This window comes from Drosophila santomea, chromosome X (assembly GCF_016746245.2).
Source record: "Drosophila santomea strain STO CAGO 1482 chromosome X, Prin_Dsan_1.1, whole genome shotgun sequence".
NCBI classification, from domain to species: domain Eukaryota; kingdom Metazoa; phylum Arthropoda; class Insecta; order Diptera; family Drosophilidae; genus Drosophila; species Drosophila santomea.
This window is the reverse complement of record NC_053021.2, coordinates 1751136-1776936: the sequence shown is the minus strand read 5'-3', so window position 1 is coordinate 1776936 and position 25801 is coordinate 1751136. Positions and strand designations below refer to the sequence as shown.

The following is a 25801-nucleotide window of genomic DNA, read 5'->3' as shown; positions in this document are numbered from 1 at the left end:
CTTAATAATTTTCTATTAATTAAGGATCTCGCCGTAAAATTAGCCAGCAATTGCGGTTTGAGGGGCGCCAGCTGTTTTGGGTATTTTAAAATATATATACATTTGTATAAGTATGCGGATAAGTACGCATACATACATATATGTATGTGCAAGCACACTCAGGAAACTGTATAATTATATACAAATATGTGAGGCCCATTGTCAGTTAATTAACAGGCAGACAGCTTGCGTTTGCTTGTTTGCCTTGTCAGCCTCACGAGTTGTTCTCTTTAATTTGATTTACATACTGTCTCCATTTGCCACGCCCACCCACCTCTCACCATCCCCCCATCCCCCTACTTATGTGGGCAGCGCAACGAAATATGTTTGTGGCGATTGAGTGCAGGAGTAATTTGCTTTGTATCAGAAACGGACGAACCAATAAACTTATTAATGCAGGGCTTTAAAATAGTTAATGGTTATTTGAGAAATAAATCTCGACGTGCACTATTTAATATATAATTCTATATATTAGTAGTTATATTGGTAGACCTAATGTGTAAGTAATATCAGATTTTATAGCGGAGTATTTTAGTTGAAATACTTTAAACTGATGTCGACTGACAGCTTTAAGTGCACGTTTGCACATTTGCGTATGATGCACACATAGCGATCTGCATGCAGCTGTCATATCTGTTGCGATAATCGACCGCAGTGTCAGCCGAGAGCCGAGTGCGAGCGAGAGGCATTGGCGGGCCGAAAAGAGTGAGAAAGGGTGAAGCGGTGACAAGTGCAACCGCAGCAGCAGCATCAGCATTCGCCGCCCATTGTGTTGCATAAATGTTTGCCCAGCGATTTACAAATGTGCCACTTTCTATCACAACAAGAGCAGCAGGAGCATCGGAGCAGGACGGCAAGTCCCCCTTCCGTGTGAAAGCGATGGCGAGAAAGCTGCAGAAAAGAGACAGCATGCCAGACAGACAGACAGGCGGACGGACAGGCGTACGGACAGGCGTACGGACGGACGGACGGAGAGCAGTTAATATGCTTGACTGGCAGCTGGCCCTTTCAGGATGCGCATTGCAGTAGTTATCGGAAATAGGTTAATCGATTTTTAAGCAGATAACTATCGGAAACTCATTCGATATGCACTGTTTCACAGACAGATGGAGGCCGGCCACGCCCCTCCTTCCGATGTTCCGTTTTCCCCCTGAAGAGTACACGGCCAGAAAAATCAGAAGCTGAAAGTACTTGACTAGATTTCAACCCAATGACTAAAATAAAATAAGTCTTACAATATTACAAGTTTTTATTTAAATAGAATTTTTATTTGAAATATAAAATATTTTGTAATCGCGTAAATTGAAATAATATGTTTCCCTTTGCCGCCTGCCACTTGTTTCGCCCAGTGCTCCCTGCCACGCCAACTGACCAAGTGCGTTCGTGCATCCATCTGTGTTGCAGTTCCAGTGCTCCAGCCCCCCCTAGAAGCGCCCAAGCTGCCGAGCTCCAAAACCCCCCTGGGCTACGTCCATGCACCACCATCTGGGTGTGTGTGTGTGTGTGGTTGCATGCCTTACTGCCTTTGCTCCTGGTTTTGCTTTTGCCTTTGCCTCTGCTATTGCACTTACTGTGCTATATATAACTGCTGCAATGACCCCATGGGGCTTATTCCGCACAGCTTTTATTTGCCATCTCCTGCTATATACATATGTATACATATATACATACATATATATTGGCCTGAACACCCTGGAAAATCCCTAGAAAAACCCAACCAACAACTGACCCCCTTTAACATCTTATCGGCGTTGTCATTTACAGCAGCTGGCCTTGTAGTTTATGCGATTTTATTTTCATTTCACTTTGCGTTGCGGTTTGCTGGAAATTTAATTTGTTGCTGCCTTTGGCTCTGAGTTGCGGTTTTCCCAGCCACCCAGCCAGCCACGCCCACAATTTTCGGAAACTGAAAATGCGATCTAGATGCGCACGCACAGTGGGCAACATCCGTGCTCCGCTGCCCCAATCCCACACCAAATGCAATGTATCAGAATGCCAACAGTAATCCGATTATGCCAGCTGTTATTATGGCCACTGGGATGTCGTCTTAGCCACTCGAAAGGTAACTAACCGACTGAGTGGGCGCCTAATTACCGGGATGCACTTAAGTAGCCGAGGGTCGAGGGTCAACGGAAGGTGTGGCATAATACATACATAGTTGCGGTTGTATCAGATTTAAAAGATCAGATTTCCAGGGGTTTTTGTGCCGTTTAAATAAATACAAATATAGTCAGCTTTGGAATATTTCCCAGAATATTAGTTGGATACGCTACACAATTAAGATGAATTTTTAAAATGTACATGGCGAAGCAAATGCCTTTCTCTTGTATTATTTTGAATCAATTAACTCACACATTTCCTTGCTTTGTGGGCACCACATGACTTTCATGGCTTCTTCTTTCGCAGTAATTGACTTTTGCCCTGGCTATTTTTCAATTTCTGGATAGACAAATGCCAAATGCAGCTGGCTGCCCTGGCGTCAACCGCAATGTGTTCTGTCAAATGCACTAGAATACGTTCAATCGATTGGGGGCTTCACTGTACCGAGCTGCCAATTAGTGAATGGAATTGTTCATTTTTCTGCGGTTTCCTTTTGCGCCTAACGAATTATGCAAAGCACTCGGAAATTGTCCTGCTCGCATTTCGTGTTTCCTTTTTAGGGCTGCAAAAACATGGTAAAAACATACTGGACGTTGGACGCTGGGCGGAGGGGGGCGTGACAGGAAGAGGGGCCAATCAACCGGAAATGCGAACGTCACGCACAACCGCAACAAAGAAAGTCAATTAGCAGAGGAAAAGCCTGAAGCCTGAAGGACAATGTTGGCGGAAAAATAAGAGGAAAACAACAAGCTAGCTGGTTTCAATTAATGCGTGCGTAGGCCGCAAACAATTTGCCTAAAATCGCCGCCAAAAACAAGCCCATCGAAAGACATTTCAATTTAAATTACATGCGGATCCAAAACTCAGACGACACACACACACACACACACACACACAAAAGGACATTTGTCACTTTCAACTGTAATGGCCGCTGGGCGTGCTCCATTTGGGCTTTCTTCGAAAAAGGTGTGCGCATGTCGCTTAAATAAATTATTTTCCTTAAGGAAGTGCAATTAAGAAAATGTTTCATAAATTTCCCAGCCTGACCCTGACACTGGCACTGGCACTGGACGTTTGGACATGGTATTTCGGCGTTTGTCCTCTTAGTTTTCCAGCCCGGCAGGAGCAATTAGTGCCAGTCCTAGTCGTAGTCGTAGTCGTGGTAGTTCTGGTCCAAAACGCCTGATGATGTGTCTCATTAGGCGGGAGGATAAAAAACTAAGGACGAGGGCGAGGACGAGAACTCTTTTATTCATGACGACGCCCAGGATTCGAAAGTGGAGCTTCTGCTCCTTCTAAAGTTTATTGCCCACTTCCCGGACGGAGGGCGGAAATAATTAATCGAACACATCCGTTGCACACCCTTTGAGCCAGAAGCAACTGGAGCAGAACTCGAGTGGGTCTAAAAATAAAGCCAAAGGAGTGGCCCACCCACCCACATACTCACATGGCACCCTGTATACTCGTCGATGGGGTTTATTAGGAAAATGATAAAAAAAAAAAAAAAAAAATTAGAGAGGGCTGGAATATTGAAGAAAAAGCTAGGCGACATGTGTCACACTAATGATGTGCAGCACAAATATTGATAAACAGCAAAGAAATAATTTGTGATCCTAATAAGTGTGATTTCTTAATGCAGATTGGCTTGCCTAGCATCAACATGCAAGTTGGGAAAATGTCGCTGATACTTCGATATTTAGTAAGCATTTTTAATCGAAAGTAGTTTTAAATTTATAAACATCATGATTTTGTTGATATTGTTCTCAACGTTTTCTCTGTGTGCACCCCCCGCAGAATGCGACTTGACTTACAGAGCTGAAATAAAATCTATACCACGTGTTCTTGGCTTCCACTTGAGGAATATAAAAACCAACTAAATAACCATTAGCGAGAGTAAAACGTGGGGGTGGTGATGGATGTAAGTCGGGTGTCTTGGGATGGGGCAACAAATTGTAATCAAATTTAATTGGTGAACGAAAAACAACGCCAAGTAAAGAAAACCCGAATCGAATCGACTGGAATCGAGTGGATTCGAGTGGCAGAGGGGGAGGAGGAAACCCAACCAATTTCAAGGAAGTTTCCCACCATCGAGGGTCCTGTATTGTGTGCGCTTTTTTTCGGTGATGGTGGCGGGGGTTTCAGGACATTTGAATGAAAAGCTTGTTAACTTAATAGAACCAACTGGGCCGAGGCTCTTAATTTATTAATGATACCCGCTACATATATATACATAAGTATACTTTGTTCCCTTTTCATTGGGGTCTTTGTCCAGTTTTTCGAATGGAATGGGGGACATTAGTTTATATGTCAACGAAATGTGTTGTGTGTGTCCTGTCAAGTCCTGTCCCGAATTGGAATTGGGCTAAGAGTAAACAACAAGCCCACCACCACGCATTTGCCGCCAAAACTGACAGCATTTGCAGCCATTACTCATACATTTATGATCCACACGCTCTCATCCCCAAAACGTTTGTTTATGGCAGTCCGCACTGTACACACTATATAATGTGGCGTCTATATAATGCGCCTCCATTAACATAATTTCAATCGATATGAATGCGACAAGGTTAATTGCTCGCAGGGGATTAAGTTTCTTCGGAATTCTGTTCTACTGTGCGAAGTGATTATAGTTGGACGCGATCTTCATGTTAGATCCTTTTTGGGATCTTTAAAAATGTTAGAACAAAATGAACTATTCAAACTAAATAGTGCATTTCATTTACAAATTTAAATCGTTTAACAAAATAATAGTTTCAAGAAATATTAAGGCCTGGAGTTATCCTTTTGCCATGGGAACCGCTCATCTTAGGCTTGTTTAACCCTTGTTCGCCCAAGCTGTGCGTTCCATCGAGTCCTTCAATCATACGGCTGCCCTCCTTTCTCGATGTCCTGGTGGCCAGGACCTCCTGGCGCCACATTCCCACTGCCAATGGCCATAAATCGCCGGCCATAGTTATCGATAAACGATAGCCGGGAGGGGTGGGGTCTTCTTTTTTTCCGCTCCGTTTTCCAGCAGCAAAATGCAAACGTGTTAACAACGGCCACTTTGTGTCTGTGTCTGTGTCTGTGTGTGTGTAAGTGTCTGAGCGTGTGCGTGTGAGAGCGTAGGTCAAGGGGTCATAGGAGAGGGCGGGAGTAGTTTTTGATTTATACTCGTGTGCATATTAATATGGCGTTAAAATATGATGCCAAAATTTATGTGTGAAAAACAGGGCGGTGCAGCAGCTGAAGCCACCAACTACAGCACCACAGAAGACATTATTGCGATTCTCTTGGCCAAAATGGCAGCATGAGGACCAGATTTATGGCCAGCACTGTGCCCCCCTCTCTTCTCTCCTCTCTCTCATCTTACTGTCCGGCTGGCTATATCCCCCTCTGTCTGTCGATTTATGGGCGCACATTTGGCCAAGCCACATCGAAAATCCAGCCAAGGGGCACAGCCAAATGCAGAAGCATATAGTATGCTTGGGTATTCCGAACAGGCCATGTGTCCCATAATCTCAATAGCTTTAATTGCACTTGCTGTCGGCAGATAAGATTAAACAACACCTTCTTCTTATAAGTTGTATCTGCAAAATCGAACCAATTGAGCAGAGTTCCTAAGTTCCAAGCTTAATAATAATTAAATATTAAATGCAGTAAACATCACTAATAATGCAACTGTTTCCGTTTGCCATTTGCAGCCGTCAGCTCGATGAAACCCAACATGGACAGCACCAACTGCATCCTAGTCCAGGACGTGAAGTCGCAGCCCCACGATCTGCGCGGCGGATTGGCCAAGTCCAATGAGAAGGGCGTGGCCACGGCATTTCCCACGGAGGAATCGATCCAGACCAGCACCTCGGACCACGGCCAAAATGGACACGGACTGATGAATCCGTCGGCGGGCAGCGGTGGCAGCAACTCGGGCATCCAGCAGCAGTTGCTACTGCAGCAGCAGCAGCCGCACTCGATCAACCAGCCGCTGACCCCGCTGGACGCGACCAATACCCATCTGCAGGATCACCATCAGCTGACCTACGGCGGCGCACTGGGCGGCGGTGTGGGTGGCATTGGCCTGAGCGGTGGTGGCATGATAAATGGTGGACTGAATGGCGGTCTCGGGGGCCAGTTGATGCAGCAACAGGGTGGCGGCTTGAATGGACACCACCATCAGGCGCTGCAGCCGCAACTGGGCGGCGTGGTGGAGCTGAAGGAGTTCAACGAGGCCTACCATGCCACCATACCCGCCTACCAGTTCTGGACCTTGGAATTCCGCAACAAACATCCCGCATTCATTCGCTTCAATTTCACTCTGCCCTGGGGCGCACATTTTGCGGTCTATTCGCGTCGCAATGTGGCGCCTTCGGTGACGCAACACGATTTTGTGGAGTTCATCAAGGGCGGACGACTGGATAGCCACCTACGACACCGACGCAGCTCCGCGAATGCCACCACATCTGGCCAAGATGTGGAGCTGTATCGCCAGGACAAGGACAACGTGAGTGCGGAATCATCAGCTCAGGATCAGGAATCGGAACAGGAACAGGACGAGAGCCGCAGTTTTGATTCCAGCGAATCGTACGATGTGGAGACACCCCTAGATACGGCCAAACAGCATCTGCAGAGGATTGGCAAGCCCCAGAGCCACTGGGTGAACAAACGATCCGCTGGCGATGGTCTGCCCGCTCTGGATGTGGATACAATGACGGTGAATGTATCCCTGCTGCAGTACTTAGACACTGGCCTGTGGTTCATATCGGTCTACAATGACGAACTGGTCGCCCACTCCGTATCATTGCTGGCCGAGGAGGCCGAGGGCGTCAGCACCACCTGCCCCAACGATTGCTCCGGCAGGGGGAGCTGCTATCTGGGCAAGTGTGACTGCATCGATGGCTACCAGGGCGTGGACTGCTCCAAAAGTAAGTAATTTTAACACTTTCCAAATAGAGTTTCAGTTGCGTTAAGGTTCCCCTTCATCCTTGAACCACTGTGCGTATGAATCTACATATTATCCCTTTCTTCTCACCGCGTTTTTCGTTCTACTCTTTCCAGGCGTCTGTCCGGTCTTGTGCTCGGCTCATGGACACTACGGCGGAGGAGTGTGCCACTGCGAGGAGGGCTGGAAGGGCGCCGAGTGCGACATTCCGGTGGGCGAGTGCGAGGTGCCCAACTGCTCCAGCCACGGACGCTGCATCGAGGGCGAGTGCCACTGCGAGCGCGGCTGGAAAGGACCCTACTGCGATCAACGTAAGTGTCAAGGATTACCCCCCACAAATACACTCCAAAACAAAATAGTAATAACCTCTTGGCAAATGCCTTGATTATACCAGGGAATTGAAAAAAAAAATAATAATCATACCTAAAACAAATTTTAATGAAAAAATGGAAAATTGAGCACAAGTAATATGAAAAATCTAAGATTTTATTCTTGTCATTAGTTAACTTTAAAAAAAGGTAGCATACTTTTTAGGGCTGTATTGATTATGTATTTGTTGAAAACTTTTAAACTTTAGGTAAAATAGAATGATAAAGACTATCTTTTTTTTGTTTGGTGGCTGGCAAGTGTGAGCTTTCTGCTGACTTGGCATAAAAATGCTAAAATTATTTATTTGCCTTGTTTGCAATTTGGAGCCAGCCTCTCAGTTCCGGGCCATGTTGACACTGGCCGATAAGGCCAGCGGACAAGGACAAGTGGCGGTGGGCGGATGAGCGGGTGGGTGGCCCAAAGTGGATGCCAAAATATTTCAGTTATTATGCCGACGACACCGTCGTCTGCACTTCTTTTGGCCAAATATATTCTGTCCTCTGTCCTCGCTTTTTGTGTGTGGGCCTTAAATTGACAAAGGGAAAGGCAAAGGAATGCCAACAATTTTTTGCGTTGTTTTTCATTTTTTTATTTATTTTTTTTTTGGCTCAGATAACTTTGAATTAGCTTTAAAGCAGACACTCAGAAGTATCCAAAAGCTGTAAAAACAATGAGTTGTTGAATTGCACGAATACGGCAGAAATATATTTAAGTTAAAGAAATTGCTTTATTGGCTTAAAATGCAATTTTTGACTTTAAGAGTGGCATTTTTAAAAATTGATAAATTTGAATTATGCAACTAAAAGCGAATTCCATAAAAACAATATACCCAGCGGTAGAATTGCTCAAAAAATGACTTCTGAAATATGCAACATGCAACAACACACTGAATGTGCCTGTATGTTTGCTGCCCATCTTTGCATGTGTTCTTCTGCCTGTGCGTATGTGTGTGTGAGCATGTGATAACAAACAAGGAGAAACAACGAACAGAAGCCGAAACAGAAACAGGAGCAAACAAACAAAAAATAAACCAAGGCACATTGAAAAAGTGCAAAAGTCCCGTTGAGCAAACATAAAACGTATAAAATCGAATTTATATGTTGAGAGCATATTTCTCATACACATGCAGGAAAAAGTAAAATATCAGAAGGCCACAGCAAAAGTGGGCGGGGCGGAAAAGCACGGCCGAAAGCCAAGGAAAACAAGAACAAAAAAAAGACCAAATGGAAAAAAAAACAAACAAAAGCAGAACAAAGCGGGCCAGAAGAAAAATTGCAACAACTGCGCAAAATTACCAACTTGAACTAAACTGGAATTTCATTTTAATGACCACTTTTGTACGTGTCCAACATACTAATCATGTCATGTGTGTGTGCATGTACATACATACATATGTGTGCCAGAGGGAGCGAGAGGGAGTAGCCTAGAAAGAGATGGAGCGAGGGGGAGGAGGAGGAGGAGAGTCCTTCATGGCGGAAAGCATTTTGTTTAGCCACGACTGTCACGATTTCACTGCCCCTCCAAATATACATATATACATATACGTTTCCGCTCGTACTGCCCCTGAACTTTTTTTTTTGTTGTTTTCGTTAAATACAGTCGAAACTCGGCGACAGAAATAATGCCAGGAGTTAATGTTAGAAACTAAATTAAATTTCAATTTAATCGGGAAAGAAAAGTAGTTATACGCGTAGAACGCAGCGGGAAAGCCAGAAAGGTGTCCTAAAAGTTGCCCACACTAGTCCACCTTACGCATTATTCACTGTACCCATATGCCACTCGTCTGTTTTGTGTGTTGACTAACAATCGTTTTGTACTCTCTTCCCCAAACCACCAAATGCTGACCTGTGACCTCTGACCACCACCAACACCACCACCACAACCACCCACATCCGCACCCACTGATGATAATGATGATGCTGATGGATATGAAGACGACTGCCTGGATCCTTTGTGCTCCGGACACGGCACCTGTGTCGCCGGACAATGCTATTGCAAGGCCGGATGGCAGGGCGAGGACTGCGGCACGATCGACCAGCAGGTGTACCAGTGCCTGCCCGGCTGCTCCGAGCACGGAACCTACGATCTGGAAACGGGACAATGTGTGTGCGAGCGCCACTGGACTGGCCCCGATTGCTCCCAAGGTGAGTTGAGATCCTTTAACCACAATATGTCCTTAACAGCCAATCAGCCAATTATCAATGTGCTTAAATGTCCAATGTTTGCCCCCTGTGTTTGCTTACATTCAAAAATATTTTAAAACAAGAGATAGGTCAAGTTATGGCGAAAACGCCAATTAAAAATATCAGATTTTTTACACAAATTCTTTTTTTGATTTTTTGATAAAAAAATAATCCGTTTTTTTACGATAGCAGTAAAAATAGTTGTCCAAAAGTGGAATGCCATACCTCGTTGAATTCGTGACAAAATTCCCTATCGATCCATGTACATACATTGAAATGCTAATTTTTTGCTATTTTTCGCAAATTTTGATGATGGTACCCTTATCGAAAATGCAAAAATTGTCAAATTTTTTTACGAAAACCGAAAAAGTAGGGACAGATTTATTTAGCTATGTTTATTAGCAGCCCAAAACAGTCCTTATTTTAGCTATGCGCCCATTTTTGGCCAAGTTGTGCTTAAGAACCCGTTGCTTAGTGTTGGGTTACCGATCAAATCGAGTTAAATATAATTTGGTAAACTTGAGCTCTGCAAAAGATATGTTAAGTCACCAATTTCGAAAAGCTAGCTTACTTAATCCCAAATTAGAGTTTCCTTACGGTTCACCCCTAAACGACTGGGTATTTTATGCAGAGGCCATAAAGTGTCGGTAGGAAAATCAGGTACACATAGATGGGCAAATGGGCAATCACTCACGAGATCTGTCAGTTGATATGAAAGCCAGACCGCCGGTGCCACTCCACCGAATATGATGATGTTTTATGGCCACAACTAAACCCGAAATTAGAATGGAATGCTGAGCCATAAAGCCGGAGCTTCCAATTAGGCCCACGGCCGTGGTCCATAATCATCCGGACAGGTTGAGAGCGAAATCAGCAGAGAATCGGTGGAAAATGTTGGGGGTTTGGAGGCTGTGGCTCAATAAAACAAGCGGCTTACGATGCCACCGAAGGCCAAAGGACACGTACTCCTAATTTGCTTAACTTTTTAGCACCAGAAGGAGGGAAATGAGCGGACTGGGGTGCATACTATATCGGATATATACGTATATATATATGTATATATATGTATATATATAGTACCTCAGTCGGGGAACCACGTTGACGACTCCTCCCGGCATAATGAAGCAGAGTCTCATAAAAATTCATTATTTATTTAATACGCAGGTTGGCTTTGCCACCGTCCGCCCTCTTTCTCTCTATCTCACTTTTAGCAAATAAAATAAATTTACGCCTGCTAACAAAAGTCATGGCTTCGTAAAGCAACCCCCGAAAAACGAGATTATGAACTAAACCATAAATTAAAGGGGGCGGGGGGGGGCTGGAAGAGCAGTAAAACAAGTGAAGCCCAAACCAATGCAATGGAAAATTTATAATTCAAAAATTTGGCCGAGATAAGGCTTAAATAAAACATGAAGTTATTTTTGGATGCCCGACCTTAAAGCGCGACTTTGAATTACCAGAATTCCTGGTTAAAACTTGTTTTTAAATATCTGCTCAATCCTTAAAGTGACTTGACTGGACCGGACTTTGTAATAATATTAAGGCAACCAAGTCATGTGCGCTGAATCAATATCTATGAAGAAATCGTACAAGCAACCTATGAACCAACTTATGAACCAGAACCGTTGACCATTGCCAACGAAAATTCCGCAGTCGAGTCGAGGAAAAAACGACATCTTCAGGAGAAAAACGGAAAAGCGACGAGGGGGGATGCGAATGTAATGGAAAATGGTGTGGGTCTTGTTAGCAAAGTGTGCCACCACGTAAATGTAACATTTATAATGCTGTTTTTATGGCTCCCAACGCCTTTCACTCCGACCGCTTAACGTGAAGGAGCCAGCGAAGCAGAAGCTTTAATGAATTTAAATGCGCACATGGAAAATTATGAAAATTGGATGGCAGAACTAGAAGGCAAAGGAAACGAAACGAAACGAAACGAAACTGATGGCATCTATGTCACATTTAAATCAACATTTTGATTGAATTTCTCTAAAGTTCCTCTAAAATAGTATAGCAATGTTTTAATGCAATATTTGTATTTTGTTTTTTTTCCAGCTGTTTGCAGTTTGGATTGCGGCCGGAACGGAGTGTGTGAGTCCGGAAAATGCCGCTGCAATTCCGGATGGACGGGCAACCTGTGTGACCAGCTGCCCTGCGATTCCCGCTGCTCGGAACACGGACAATGCAAAAATGGCACCTGCGTTTGCTCCCAAGGATGGAATGGTCGCCACTGCACACTGCGTAAGTTCACTGGAATGTTGCATCGTGATTTGTACACGCACACAAAAAATATGACAAAACTTTGGCAAATATAATTGCAGTCAACGGACATATTTAGAATCAGAAAACCATTTTAAACTGGTTGAATATAATTTTCCACAGACTTTCAAAAGTGTTTAAACTTTGAAACCCTGATATCAATGCTCAACTTCAATATCTTATGAATTTCCTTTTTGGCAGTGGTCGAATTCTAGGCAACGCTGCCATTTACTTTACAACAGCAACATTGCGGTGTTTGTTGCAGCCGCCACGCCCACTGTCAATGTAGCTGCTGTCGTGGCTGTTTTTAAGTTTCCCTTTTGCCAACGTTGCTAGCGTGTTTTTTATCAATCCCAATTTTTTTTCGGGCTTTTTTCTTCTGCTTTGCTGGCAGGAGTCGATGCACCAAAGTATTTTGTACATGTTTACGCCATTTGCTACCCACTTCAGTTTTGCAACGTCCCGAACCCTTTGATTTTCCCCCTCCCCACAGCGAGGAATTTTGTCCCTCTTTTCCGATATTCCTGCTATATTTGTTGCTTACTATAACCCCCCTTTTTTTGGCTGGAAGTGCGTTTGACAGTTTTGCCGCCATGACTTAACCATGTTGTTTAAGGCAACGCAACCAAAAAAAAAAAAAAAAAACCAAAAAAACAAACCGAATGAAAGGGAGCAGCAGCAGGATACGATTTTTCCCTAGGACGAAAAGCCGGCACTGCAGCATGATAAGTAGCTATCGATTGACAGTGATTAAAACTTTAAAAACAAACAGTCATGTTACAAAAACATTCAAACGTGTGGCGCCCCCTGGCGGCGGCGGCAGCGGCAGCCCAGACATGCATGTAAAGCCATTACAAGCCCCCTTAGCCCACCATCCCCTAAAGAGCAGAGGGGGGCTAAAACCACCCCCTACCCGCGATCAGCATTTCGTTGACGTGTGCAAAACCAATAAAACTTCCGACGTCATTCAGTCACAAGCAATCATGGTGGTCCCCCCTCACACTTTTCGGGTGCGCCCCTGCCCGCTTTTGTCCCCCCGGGAAACACTCTTTCAATCGATTCAAGTGAAATGGGGGGCTATCTGGTGGCTGTACTATATGGTATCAGTGTCTGGCTTGAGGTATCGTATTTTTAAAAAGTACTTAACGACTTTTCCCCAGAGTTGTCGCCTTCGCTGTTCAAACGGGAATTTTCCTTAAAATGTCTACATAATTTCAATTAAATGCAGAATTATATTAATAGTAGAAAATATGACATATGCAGAACAGATACAACAGATTTATTAGCTAAAACAATTACTGTTGCAAAACTTAGAGCCGCAATATTTTAAACTCTGTCTATTTAACTGAATAACATTATAGGCTAAAAGTCCCATTTTGACCATCAACGTTTCAGCTAGAAATTTGCAAAAATCACAGTGCAGATAAGGCGAAAAAAACTGGGGTGGGGCGCATACAAAAGTAGGATATCTGCACAGATTAGACCTTTCAGCTGAACTGCAGTAGTCAGACGTAGTCACTTCAATGCGGCAGAGTTGATTGAATTCGAAACAGAGATTTCCAGCGAATTACGCGCCACCGAAAACTCCGCTCGATTGGCCCTCCTCAGGGGCAAAATTGGTGGGGTTTTTTTTTTTTTTTTTTGGAGGGGGAAGGGGAGGTAGTCTTTAGGTGCACAGACACTCGAAAGCTTCATGCATAGTTGATGTCGTAGTTACATTTAGTTGCCCAAATCCCGTGCCATCCAGTTCTATTCCTTTTTCTATAACCCGTCGTCTCATTCAAATATTTACAATGTTTTTCCCATCGCTGATTCTCTTCTTTTCTTTTTTTCTATTTTTTTTTTGTATGCTAGCTGGGGTTTTATTATGGATTGTAAAATATGTGCAGAAGTGTGTTTGGGGAGATTACAAGAATTTTTTTGAATGGTGAGGCATAAAAAACGGGGGATTTGTACGCCGAAAGTGATAAAATAGGGGAAATAAGCTTCGCAGAGGGCAAACAGGGAGATTGGCTATAAATGATTGGTAAAAAGCCAATAGCAGAGACTCCCGTGTTAAATACAATAAACAAAAAATAGTTTGGTCTGCCAGCTTGAACTCTAAAAAACACGTAATGGGAATATGAATTGCAAACAAAAAAAAAGGTTAATAATGAATTCACATTTTATTTCGGTTGGTGAATCGGTTTATATTTATATAAATATTTTCTAAAGTGATGCTGGGCATTTATATTGTTGAATTTTCGTAGGGAGTACCATATATATTTTTTAGTTTTATATACTACTTTGTGCCGCTTATTCGGGTTTTGTTCTACTAAAATCTGGTTTGTGTGCAGTAAAGTTTGCAATTTCGCGGGGGCTTTTATAGTTCTGCGAAGTTCGAGGTCTAATCCAGTCAACAGTTTTGACATATTCCCTCGTTTCTGCCATTCCGGGGAGTTCAATATTTGCAAGAACACTTGAAGTTATTGCCAATATGTGCACACAAACACGCACTCGGCGAAAGAGAGAGAGACGGCATGATGGCGGTGGAAAGAGAGGGGGCCACTCGTAAACAGGAAGGCAGTAACAACCAGGGAAGTCATTTTATGCGCCGCAAACTTTTTAACATGCCGGAAGCTGAGTTAGCAAGCCCCTTTCTTCTTTTTTTTTTTTTTTTTTACCAACGAAATGGTGTGTAAGGGCCAAAAAGGAGGGAGGTAGCTGTGCTACCTTACCCCATTTCGCAAATGACACATGTCAAGTGACATTAACTTTGCGTCAAATGCTGTCGTGGCACAAACAAATAAAGCCAAAAAAAAAAAAGAAGAAGGGAAAAACGGAAGGCAGAAAACGTAAAAATGGGGCCAAATCATCTATCGTTAGGTTACGTTTCGTTGGGTTTTTATGTTTGCCCAACATTTCGCAGAGTGTTCTGCCAAAGGTTAACTGCCACTGAGAGTGAGAGCAAACATCAACATTATTTTTATATTCATGATGTTGACTCGCCCAGCAATGGAATCCAACGAAGCTTCTGGAGCTGCTGGGGCTGGAGCTAGGGTTTTTAAATGGAAATACCCGTGCAAATGGCAATGGGCAGGGTGTTATCATTCAATTTGAAGCGCCACTCGATCCGGACAGTTTACTCTTAATTACAGCAAGCCATTGGCGCAAAAATACCAGACCGTTTAATAAAATGGCATACAAAAGCCAAATCGATGGCGCGACAAGTCGCTCGTTGAGCAAAATGACGCGAAATTATAGTGTTTAGCAGGGGAAATACAAAAAAATTTAGAACTTAGAACTTATCACTTTAAACATATTCATTTACTAACAATTTGTATACCACCAGCTGGCTGCGAAAATGGTTGCTCTCGACATGGACAATGTACGCTGGAAAATGGCGAATATCGCTGCGATTGCATTGAAGGATGGGCTGGAAGTGATTGCTCCATCGCACTGGAACTGAACTGCAAGGATAATATCGACAATGATGGCGGTAAGTTGCACATACTATAGAGTATTGAATAATGATTGCTGTGGCAATCTCCTTTTAAATCGTAATACTGATAATGGTATATTTTATAACCCCCCTGTATAGACGGAATGACCGATTGCTCGGACAGCGAGTGCTGCTCACATCCCGCCTGCTCGGAGCACATAATGTGCCTATCGTCCAACGATCCTGTGGAGGTCCTGCTGCGAAAGCAACCGCCATCGGTGACCGCCTCCTTCTACCAGAGAGTCAAATTCCTGATCGAGGAGAACTCGGTGCAGTCGTACGCCCACATGGACGAGTACAGCGAGAAGTAAGTGATTCGCCCTAGAATTAGAAACTAATTCGTAGCGCCCCTATATATATATCTGTATAGCCTATATATACATATACATCGTACGTATGCGTCTGACTCTTAGTGCGCAGGGATACCAAAATGACCATATATATACCATATATATATATATATAAAATGAGAGGGCCTGCCATTGAGCGACTCTTGAGTTTCCTTCCTCAGTTGAAATCTTATTCGTTTCGAGTTTGATCTTTTGAGTTACGTTTTTCTGTTGCAGACAGCGATTGTCCCGCGTATATCTTGACTATATATATATCTATGTATCTATGTATATACGGGGACGTTTCGCGTTTCTGCGATTGAGAAATTTTTCATTGGAATTGCGTTTGAACTTTTTCCGTTTTCGGTTCTGTGTGATTTATTCTTTAAGCTTTACGGGTGCAATGAAGGGAAAAAGCTCAAATTTATTCTATATGAAGCGTATATATGTGTATATAACCAGATACAAGATATCAGATACCAGATACCAGATACCATGGGTACTTGGCCTATCTGACCACCTATATATACATATATGCACAAATTTTACGTTATGCTTTACAAAACGAAAAAAAAGAAAGACAGAATCTGTTTATGTTTTATACCAACTTCAACTAAACACACTGCCAGTAGTCTCAATCAATCAATCAATCAGTCGAAAAAAGCAAAATCAAGAAGAAGCAAAAGAAATGAAAATCTAAACCCATTCACATTCCCACAATCCCGAACGCCTCTCTCCCCTCAATGAGTCTATCATTTATGCGCTGAAAACAAAACAAAACAAAAAATAAAAAAAAGAAAAACACTTAAAAATAGTATTGAGATGAGAATGTGAGAATCTCAAGTGAAAATGTTGAATTTTCAAAGTTTTCTTTTCTCTCGTTCCTCTGAGTTCTTTTCCCAACCGTTCCGTTTTCATTTTAATTCGTTTCGTTTTTATATACATTTTGTTGATCCTTATTTCTCCTGATTTCTCCCACAACAAAAAAAAAAGAAAAAAAGAGGAGGAAAACGAAATGACATTTTCCTAGTTTGAGCTTTTTCTTTTCTTGCCCGCCTGGGAAATGCTAGGCCAATGCGAAGAATCAGACGCTGATGATGACTACTTCCAGCGCAAAAGAAAGAAACCTGAAAATAAAATCTATTTTTATTGTTTTAGTTTTTAAACTCAAAAAAAAACTAATCTTATTTTCTTTGGTTGATTCTTTTGAGTTTTGGAGTCGTAGGATCCTCGATCCTGCGGTCCTTTTCATTTGCATTCCTTTCTTGCCGCCTCATTTCTCTCATTCTCTCGAACTCTATATGAAGCTAGAAAAAAATCGGAACTATTTGATGAGAACATTACGAGAAAAGCGAATATATAATGATAGCACTTCATTGAGTATGTGTGTTGTCTAGTGTTAAACCTCCTTGTGTTCGTCTTACCCCAAAAAAAAAAAATATATATATACAAAATAAAAAATATAACCAAAACAAATGATATAAAAAATCTCTCAAAGTTAGGCCTCCATCGATGAGTAAGTGATCGATCAGATCGAGTGTAAAACTAAGACCAGACCTAGTTACATTACCGATAGTTAACTTTAAATTTAATTTGCTTTCGTTTGGTTTTGTTAAGCGAAGTACAGTCTGTCATTGTATCTATATATTACCTATATAGTGTGTCTCTTGAGTTGTTGCTATGATTTTGATTCTGATTTGAAGACCCCTCCAAAAAAAGTAAAAACAAAAAAGAGAACTGCGCCGATGCCAAGACCAAGAGGAGAGGATTCCCTGAAACTGAGGATGACCGATGAGCAAAATTGATTTTCAGTTTCGTTCTCGTTTCCGTTTCCGATGATTCCCCCGTTCCCCCAATCGTTTCGTTTTCATTTCGTTTCGTTCCGTTCCGTTTCGCATTTAACCAACTAACCATACTAAACCAACCAAGATGATATATCAGTCAATCCCGAAGATGTCTGCCGATCTCCGCCTCCGTCTCTGTCTTCGTCTTCGTCTCATCATCCGACTAAGTGTGTTCGTCAAATGTGTTAATTTGCGTTAATTGTTTCTCAGCGTGTCGTTTTCGTTCCATTTCCGTTTGGTTACCATTTCCGTTTCATTTGTCTTTGGTTCACTAAGCTATGAAAGTATAAATCTCCACCTTAGGTATGCTAAAAGTAAATCTAAACCAAAAAAAAAATATTACCAATTGTTAAGCAATATCAAAGTTTGATCAATTCGTTAACGAAACGCATTTTTGTCTTTTAATTTCTTTTTTATTGTCCTGTCAATTAATTGTGTACTGTCCTACTCTGTTGCTGTGGCTCGATACCTTCATGTTGTGTGCTAAACCAAAAACCAAAAAAATCAAATCCAAATCAAATTTCAACACCAAATCAAAATGCATTTCCCATATGCAAATCTAAATCGAAAAAAAAAATATCAAAAAAATATACAAAAAATCCTACGTTTCAACCCGTGAATTTGTAGTCTCTTCTGGAGCTCGTTCACACCTTGGTAAGTCGAAAACAAAACACCTAAAGAAAAAAAGGAAACACAGACGTACAATTTTTTGGGTACTCCAAACCAGAAAGAATAAAAAACAAAACAAAACGAAATCTTTGTTACAGTCGCATCTTCTTCAGTTGATTCTGAATTTTATGTTCTCCTCATCCAAGCATCCAATTGATCCATTGATCCATCGCAACCACTTGTTCATCCACAAGAAGCATCGAGTTTTGTTTGTCTTCGGTTTTTATTTGTTGTATATGCATCCATAAAATCACACACGAGATTCTTTGGTTCACAGGTGACATCGCTCATCACTTCTTTTTTGATCATGCACTTCCTCTCTCCAAACTCAAATCAGTTGCAGCTTCGAGTTAGTAAAGAAATGCATTTTCTTTTTAAATTCAATAAATCAATTCAGTTTTTAGTAACTCAAGTTTCACGTAAATGAACAGTTCAGGAAAATTAATATTCTAAAAATAGATCCAAAGAGCAAGGGTACCATTTGTACCAGCTACTTTCGCATTTAGCAAAATTCAATTGAAACTAGTTTCTTTTTCGTAAATGATGGAAATAAGGTCTTTCCATGTAATACCCCAAAGTGCTTACATATTAAGCACAACATGAAAATACATTTGGAAACGGCTGCAATTGACTCTTGCATTTTTTCCCAAATTGTTGATCAACATTTAAATGCCTCACGGCGGTAATTGCATTATAATTGTACCAGCACCTACCTCATTCGCACCACCCTTGCATACAATGCCATTTTGTTGATTTTAAATTACATTTCAACACACACACAAAAACTGAGAACCGCAAAGCCCAGAAATCGAAAAGTCAACAAATCATTCATGTAAATAAAACACGACAACAAGAGGAGTGAAGACAACAAAAAAGTACAAAATATAAATTAACAACGAAAAAATGCATTCATAATTTTTTATCTCACCAACACACCAGCACGCACCAACGCAAAAAAAAACAGAAAAAGAAATATATGTATAAATAAAAATAAACACATGCATATCATGAGTATGTTTTCCATATTCCATATTTATTTCCATGTTCATTTTTGATCGTTTTTCGTTGGCATACTTTATAGGGCAAGATGAAAGAATCTCGATATATATATCCACATATATATATAGATAAATAATTGTATGTGTTATGTGTACCGTGTCTATATGTGTATTTAGTTTGATTTCCGATTTGTGTTTTTCTATTTACCAATCAGCCAGCGTTATTAACACTCATACTAACCCATTTACCCACAACGAAAGTCATCGAAATATATTTGTTATTATTATTTCCTCTACTCTACTCATAGTTTGGCATGTGAGCATTTCGAGCAGAATTTTGGTTGATTTCTCCCAAGGTTCTCCGTTCCTCCAAATCACCTTTTCTCCCTTTCTCACATATTCTCTTTATATGTCTGTCATCACAAAATGTCCCCCGATCGTTATTAAATCCTTACGTTTTTTTATTTATCCATCAACGAAACTCCACCAATTTCTTCCCTCATCTCTCTCAATCTCTTGATCTCTTAACAGTTTTCGGTTGTTTTTCGTTTGATTTTTGATCAAAGCTTTTTATGGTAAACAAATCTCATCAAATGTAAATCACTTTATAAGTTTTCGTATCGATTAATATCTCTGTTGATGTTTTGTTAACCAAACTAAGGAATTATGTATACAAAAAAAAACAGAAACTCGATAGGTTTCCTATCCAATAAAATGAAATGAAAACCCAAAGGTCAGCAGCAGAACAAAGACAAAGAAAGAACCAATCAAAGCTAATAAAAATGCAAGTAAAACGAAAGAAAATATCTGTATATCCTTATATGTTATCACTAAAAAAATAACAACGAAAAAAAAAAAGAAAAACATCCCTACAAAACCCCCAAACGTATCCCTAAATGTCCTAATTGTCTGCGTCTAAGCCATTTGTTTATATGTTTTCCAAATACAATAAAACTCACCCAATCACACACACACACAAACACACGCATACATCCATCCGTTCCAACACAGAAAATTCTTCACAAAAAAAAGGAAGAAAAATATCAAGGTTTTATAAACAAAAATTAAGGAAGAACAGAAAATTCTTTTCAAACAATTCTTAATGCAAATTTTTCCATCAGGTTTTTGCGTTTTTTTTGCGTTTTCCGCATTTCAATTATACTTTCTTTTCTGTTCATATATGTATGTATATATATATGTTTTCAAACTGTCAATGCAATAATAATTCTTCGGCATACCGAAGTTCTATAAAATGCCCTTGCAGAAGTCCCTTAAAATAACATAAAGTGTGGGTGTATCTAAAATCAGTAACGCAATGTGCAATAATTATCGGGTAGCGTTATGGTTTGGGCTAAAAACGCATTTAAAATAAGTCACGAGTATTTTTAATAATGGGCCAAAAAAAAAAATATTATAGAATGTGTCACCATCCATGGTCATTAATTGTGCATAAAGTGTAAAAAGTGTGGGTATTAATTACGAAAAAGTGCACCTACTAAGTTAATGAACGAGTTGCACTGACAGCCATCCGATCACCGTAATGAACTGATTTTTACAGAATTAATAAAGTGGTTTCATCGGCCGAGGGATTAACTATTTTTCAAACTATTTTTCTCATTACTTACGAAAAAAGGGATTAAAGTTTAAAACTGGGAAAATGGGGAAATGGGAAGCTTCGGCTGGAAAAATTGCCATTATATCTGGAATATTGCTGTTGTACTCGCCGCAACGCAATTATAAAACATTTGCCTTCGCTGGAAAAGAAAGAAAATATCAGTTTGAAAAATAAGAAGCATACTAACTAAACCAGACACCAAGAAAAAGTTCTTGTTCAGCACATTTTTGCGTACACCAGAAAAAAGAGAAATAACTTGATTGAAATATTTGCTCAAAAAGATTCAATAAACGCAGAGCTAATAAATCGAAGTAAAAAATCAAAAGTCAAGGAGGAGCCTATATATGTAAACTAGTATTCCCTGTGCCACAGATGAGATACTCATTTGTTTTCAGTGTAGGCGGAGCGGAAAGAAGCAGACGATGATGACGATGCCATGGAAACTGGGTGACGCTGTTGTCGTCGTCGGCGGGTTGCTGTTTTCCTTGCCGCTCCGATAAAGCAAAATCCAAGTAAATGCGATACGGGCGTGTCATGACTTCAGGGAGGCGTTGCTTAGTGTGTGGAGATGGATGATGGGTGGCGATGGGTGGTTATGGGTGGTTATGGGTGGCTTGGGGCTGTTGACGGTGCAAGACTGCCGCCGTTGTCAACGTCTTCGTCTTTGGCATTTCGGGCCGTCTTTGTCTGCTGTTGCGCTCCTGTGCTCCCCTGGCCCTCTGTCCCACCATGCAGTGTCCTCTTTTCCATATTTTTTTTTTATTTTTTGGCTTTGTAGTGCTCAAGTGGCATCGTTGAAAGGCAAGGCAGTTAAGGTGGAGAGAGGTGGAGCGAGGGGAAGTCGCAGGAGCGGCGGGGATGGAACAAAGGTCCATTGTGAAAAGTTTTCGCTACTTGCAGCGGCAAATGCAAAAACTGTTAACAATAGAAATAATACAAGAAGAAACGGGCAAAGAAAACGCCGAGTGAGGTGGGTGGTGGTTGGATAGGGAGAAGGACGAAGGACGCACAGGAAGCAGGCATAACCAGAACGGAGACTTGGCCGGAGTCAAAAGTTGAGCAACAGCAACAACGTTGACTAAAAATTAAACAATAAACAATGGCGGAGCGACTATAGATTACTTCCTGTTTTGGCTGCCATTTTGTGGGGGCTGCAGCGAAAATAAAAGGGATAAAATGGAGCCAGGAAGGGCGCTTCAAAAAAGGGGGTTAAGTGTGAGCTTGGCTAAGGAAAAACCCCCGACTTTTCTTCTCGTTCTCGTTTTCTTGCTGTCCCAACTGACTGACGGCCTGTTTAGGTGTGGCTAGTTGCCCGCTTAAGTGGTTTACCCCCCGTCCACCAGTTCTCCACCGTATTTTCCACGCCAACCCCCTTGGAAAAATCCCCAACCCCCCGCCGCCGTCCATGCACTGTTGTGTATGCAAATCAAGTTCTCTGCGTCGGGCTGAAGCTAAACTGATTAGTGTCAACTTGCTGGCAGTCATCAAGTGGCTACTGGAGAAAGTCGCTGGATTATTGTGGGTGGTGTGGGGTGGTGCAGGGTTGTCGCCTACAGAGTTCCGCCGCTTTCTAAGCTCTGTCTTTTGCGGTTCCCGCTGGCTGTCAAGTGTCGTAAGCGTTTGATCCTTGATCTTGTGCTCTAGAAGAGGGGAATGCTGTTGCTGCCGAGGATATAGAAATGTATATACAAATGGGTTAGATGGCTGCACTGCCAACTTCCCGGTAGATCTTTCATTATTACATATTCATAATGATCATATTCATTCATCAAATAAATAAACGATTGTTTTGAGTCCGTGAAAACTTCACCTGCAAAATGATCACACATTTCTGAGTTTTTCTCGTTTGCTGTATGTTTTCCTTTTTTTCCCTTCAAGCTGCCAAGACTTATGGAAGCAAATACATCCTGAATATGTGGCACATACATATATACATATCTGTTTATTTGCCACATGTGCCTGTGCCACGCATCCGAATGCAGATGTAGTGTATACTCGTATATAAATTAAAAAGGCGCCAGTCCGAATGTTTTCACAGGCCGTTGTCGTTGTCCTTGTTGTGATTTTCTGGTCTTATCAACGCGGCTATTGCCTGGACTATAGCTTTACCGGAATTGTTATTGTTGCTGTTGCTGTGGTGGTGGTGCTGCTGCTGCTCTTATCGCCATCCGTTTGCTCAGAGGGTAAAAAACGAGAACAGAAAAAAGTAAAAAACACTTTAGAAAAAAAGGGAGGAGGAATTTACAGCGTACAAGTTGCACATAAACCAAAATTAATACCCATATAAGTTACAAACAGTTTGAGTACGAGGTGTATGTGATAGTGGAGAAATGTAAAAAGCTGCACGAATACACGGATACGGATAAGAGAAAGGATAGTTAGCCCGCTTTCAGCCAACAGCCTTTTTCAGTCAGTTTGTGTGGCCAATAGAAATGGCCAAAGCACAACTGGCCAAACGAAAAGGCCGCGTCGTAAAAACGCCATGAAAATAAAGTGAATATCTGGAAGAAAAGGTTAAATTCGAACATTGAATGCACTTCAGGTGGTTTTAAAAGACTTTAAGGATTGTTCAAGTGATTTAAAACAAGTGAAAAATAATCAAGTAGCATTTAAATGAATCATTTGCTGTTTTGATGTGTGTACCAACACAATGCGGTATTCAAATAATACACAATATTCCGACAATTATTCGGACTTTCTATGTTTTATTCCAATTAATTATAAATATTTTGACATAAAACATTTAAGATCAGTATTGCCGGATTACAAGGGTACAAGGGTAATACTTTTCGCAGAACTTTTCTGTCAACCGGTTTCCTTGGCAGAATATTTCTGCAATATTCTCATATATGCAACATATATATATTCTTATAAGCCCTATATGTATACATCGCTTGATCGCTGCCAACTTTATGCCAAAGTCCATATATCCAAGAGTCCCCCCACTACCATTCGGTTTTTTCTCTCGCGCGATTTGTACTTTTTTTCCGCCTTTTTTTTGTTTTTGGCATCCAGTGAGAAAGGGAAAATGTTGGGAAAAAAGCGACGAGAAATTCGCGGAATTTTCGCTGCAGTCGCACAAAAAAATGTGTGGAGAAAAAAGCAAATATGTCGACGGGGCCAAAAGGGAAACATTGGGGATAGTAGTTTGCCATAGTTATGGTCTGCGGTCGACGGCTTCTGCAATCCGTGGCCGTGGTCCGTATCCATATCGGTGTATCCATATCGCATATCCTACATCCCATGTCCTGCCAGCCAGTGGTTGTGTGTGTGTGTGTGTGTGCGAGTGTATGTGTGTGCACTCAATATAATTTAATATTTTTCGATAGCAACAACGGCAGCTGAAAGTAATTACTTTTATGTGAGATTAGATATATTTATGTGTTTGTTGCTGGGCAAGCGGCCAGTATAAAGCCAGTTGCAGTTGCAGTTGCTGCTCCACGCTCGCTAATTCGACATCAGCACAAAATTTTTAATGGCCTGCGGCAGAGTGGCGGAGTGGTGGAGTAGAAACCCCCCAACCTCCAACGCCCATGGTCGGTCATAAGTTTCCATTGAGTGGGTGGATGGGTTGGTGAGCTTACATTTTTGTGATTGTTATTCTTTTGACGGTCGTCGTGCGGCGCATTTAAGTGAAGTGCAAACTGCAGAGCTACAAAACTGGATTTCGTGCCACTTTGGCTGAAAAATGGGCGGTTGTTGTACGGACAGACCACTGTAATGGCTTCATATAACTATAAAATGTATAAGCCGTGTGCCATTGTGGCGGCGACATGAGAAATGAGTGGGCGGTGGCTGGTGGCTGATGGCTGGTGGTTGCATGCGGCCATTGCGGCAAAAGTTGATGAAAACTGTTTTGATTGCGGTATAAAATGAAGGCGATCCAGCGAATGCACTCCGCCCACCAAGATCCCGAATGATTATGAGCGGAAATGGAATGAATGCATAGGCATCGAAAGGAGTTGCAGGCGATTCTTGGAAATATTTTATTAGTCTCGAAAGCGAGTTTTTCGTACAGAGCGAGAAAATGAAATGAGAACTCTAACTTCTATTAATTCATTTCAAGTGTGATAGTTTCAGTAATATTTCCAGATAATGTTACCATTATCCTTGCTCACATTTTTGGAGTGAAAGAGCACCTAAGTGAGCGCTTTTCCCAACCCTATTTAGTTTAACTTGCCAGCGCTTTTTTCGAAAAACATTCGATCCATTTCCATTGCATTGCCTTTAAAGCCAGGTCGCAAAAGGTGCCAAGTGTAATCTTCTTAGGGACAAAAGTGTCATGCAATCCACTGCTCCGCTTGTCCTCGGTATTTCCCTACCTCCGCACCCCCTTCGATTTTCCCAGTGACCAGGGAATTTCCCAGTGAAATGCTGCCAAATGAAATTTGTTTTGTGTGCATCAAATTGAACAGCCAAAATGTGGAAAGCGTAGATATGCTCTTTCGGCATCCACCTATGTGTGTGTGTGTGTGTGCACGAATTTTCCTCGTGCGTCTGTGTTGGTGAGCTGGCAGCATTAGCCGCCAGGTGGCGCCAGCTAATCTGTAATGAAAAACTGAACGGAACGGAATGGAAGGAAAAACCCCGAAACTAAATGGAAATGTTGGAGCCAATGAATGGCATTTTATGCAGGCGTGTTTTCCCAAGCACCCACCACCCGTCACCCGGTCACCCCGCCCCACCCCCCTAATTTTGCCAGAGTTGCTTACTTAAAGCGACGACACATGGCATGGCATTTACATATCGTCTCTATCTTGGACTTATGCCAGTTTCCCCCCTTAGTTTTCCCCCCTGTTTGCCCGCGTTTCCCCGCTGTTTGTGTGCAGCTTTTATGCAAATTTACAAAGTGCAAATTACACGCTACTAAAGGTTTTCTTTGCTCTCCTATCGGACTGTGTCTGAGTGTGTGTGTGTGTGTGTGTTGGTAAATGGCAAACTTAAAAATGCTATTCAAACTTTTTTCTATACACGCCTCTGTCTTTGTGTGTCTGTGT

The 25801-nt window shown here is 41.8% G+C and overlaps 1 protein-coding gene across 6 annotated transcripts in view; it reads left to right on the top strand.

Annotated features, from left to right (window-relative positions):
* LOC120457315 (teneurin-a) overlaps positions 1 to 25801 on the top strand; it is a 144166-nt gene that overhangs the window by 90377 nt on the left and 27988 nt on the right. For 4 of the 6 annotated variants that reach the window (XM_039644813.2, XM_039644816.2, XM_039644817.2 and 1 more), the window contains 7 exons: positions 5823 to 7040; positions 7174 to 7368; positions 9361 to 9570; positions 11665 to 11850; positions 15200 to 15346; positions 15449 to 15656; positions 18150 to 18176. In XM_039644813.2, coding sequence (XP_039500747.1) covers positions 5823 to 7040; positions 7174 to 7368; positions 9361 to 9570; positions 11665 to 11850; positions 15200 to 15346; positions 15449 to 15656; positions 18150 to 18176 — 2191 coding nt within the window. The remainder of the gene's footprint in view (positions 1 to 5822; positions 7041 to 7173; positions 7369 to 9360; positions 9571 to 11664; positions 11851 to 15199; positions 15347 to 15448; positions 15657 to 18149; positions 18177 to 25801) is intronic. The other 2 variants (XM_039644814.2, XM_039644818.2) reach the window with 1 other exon arrangement.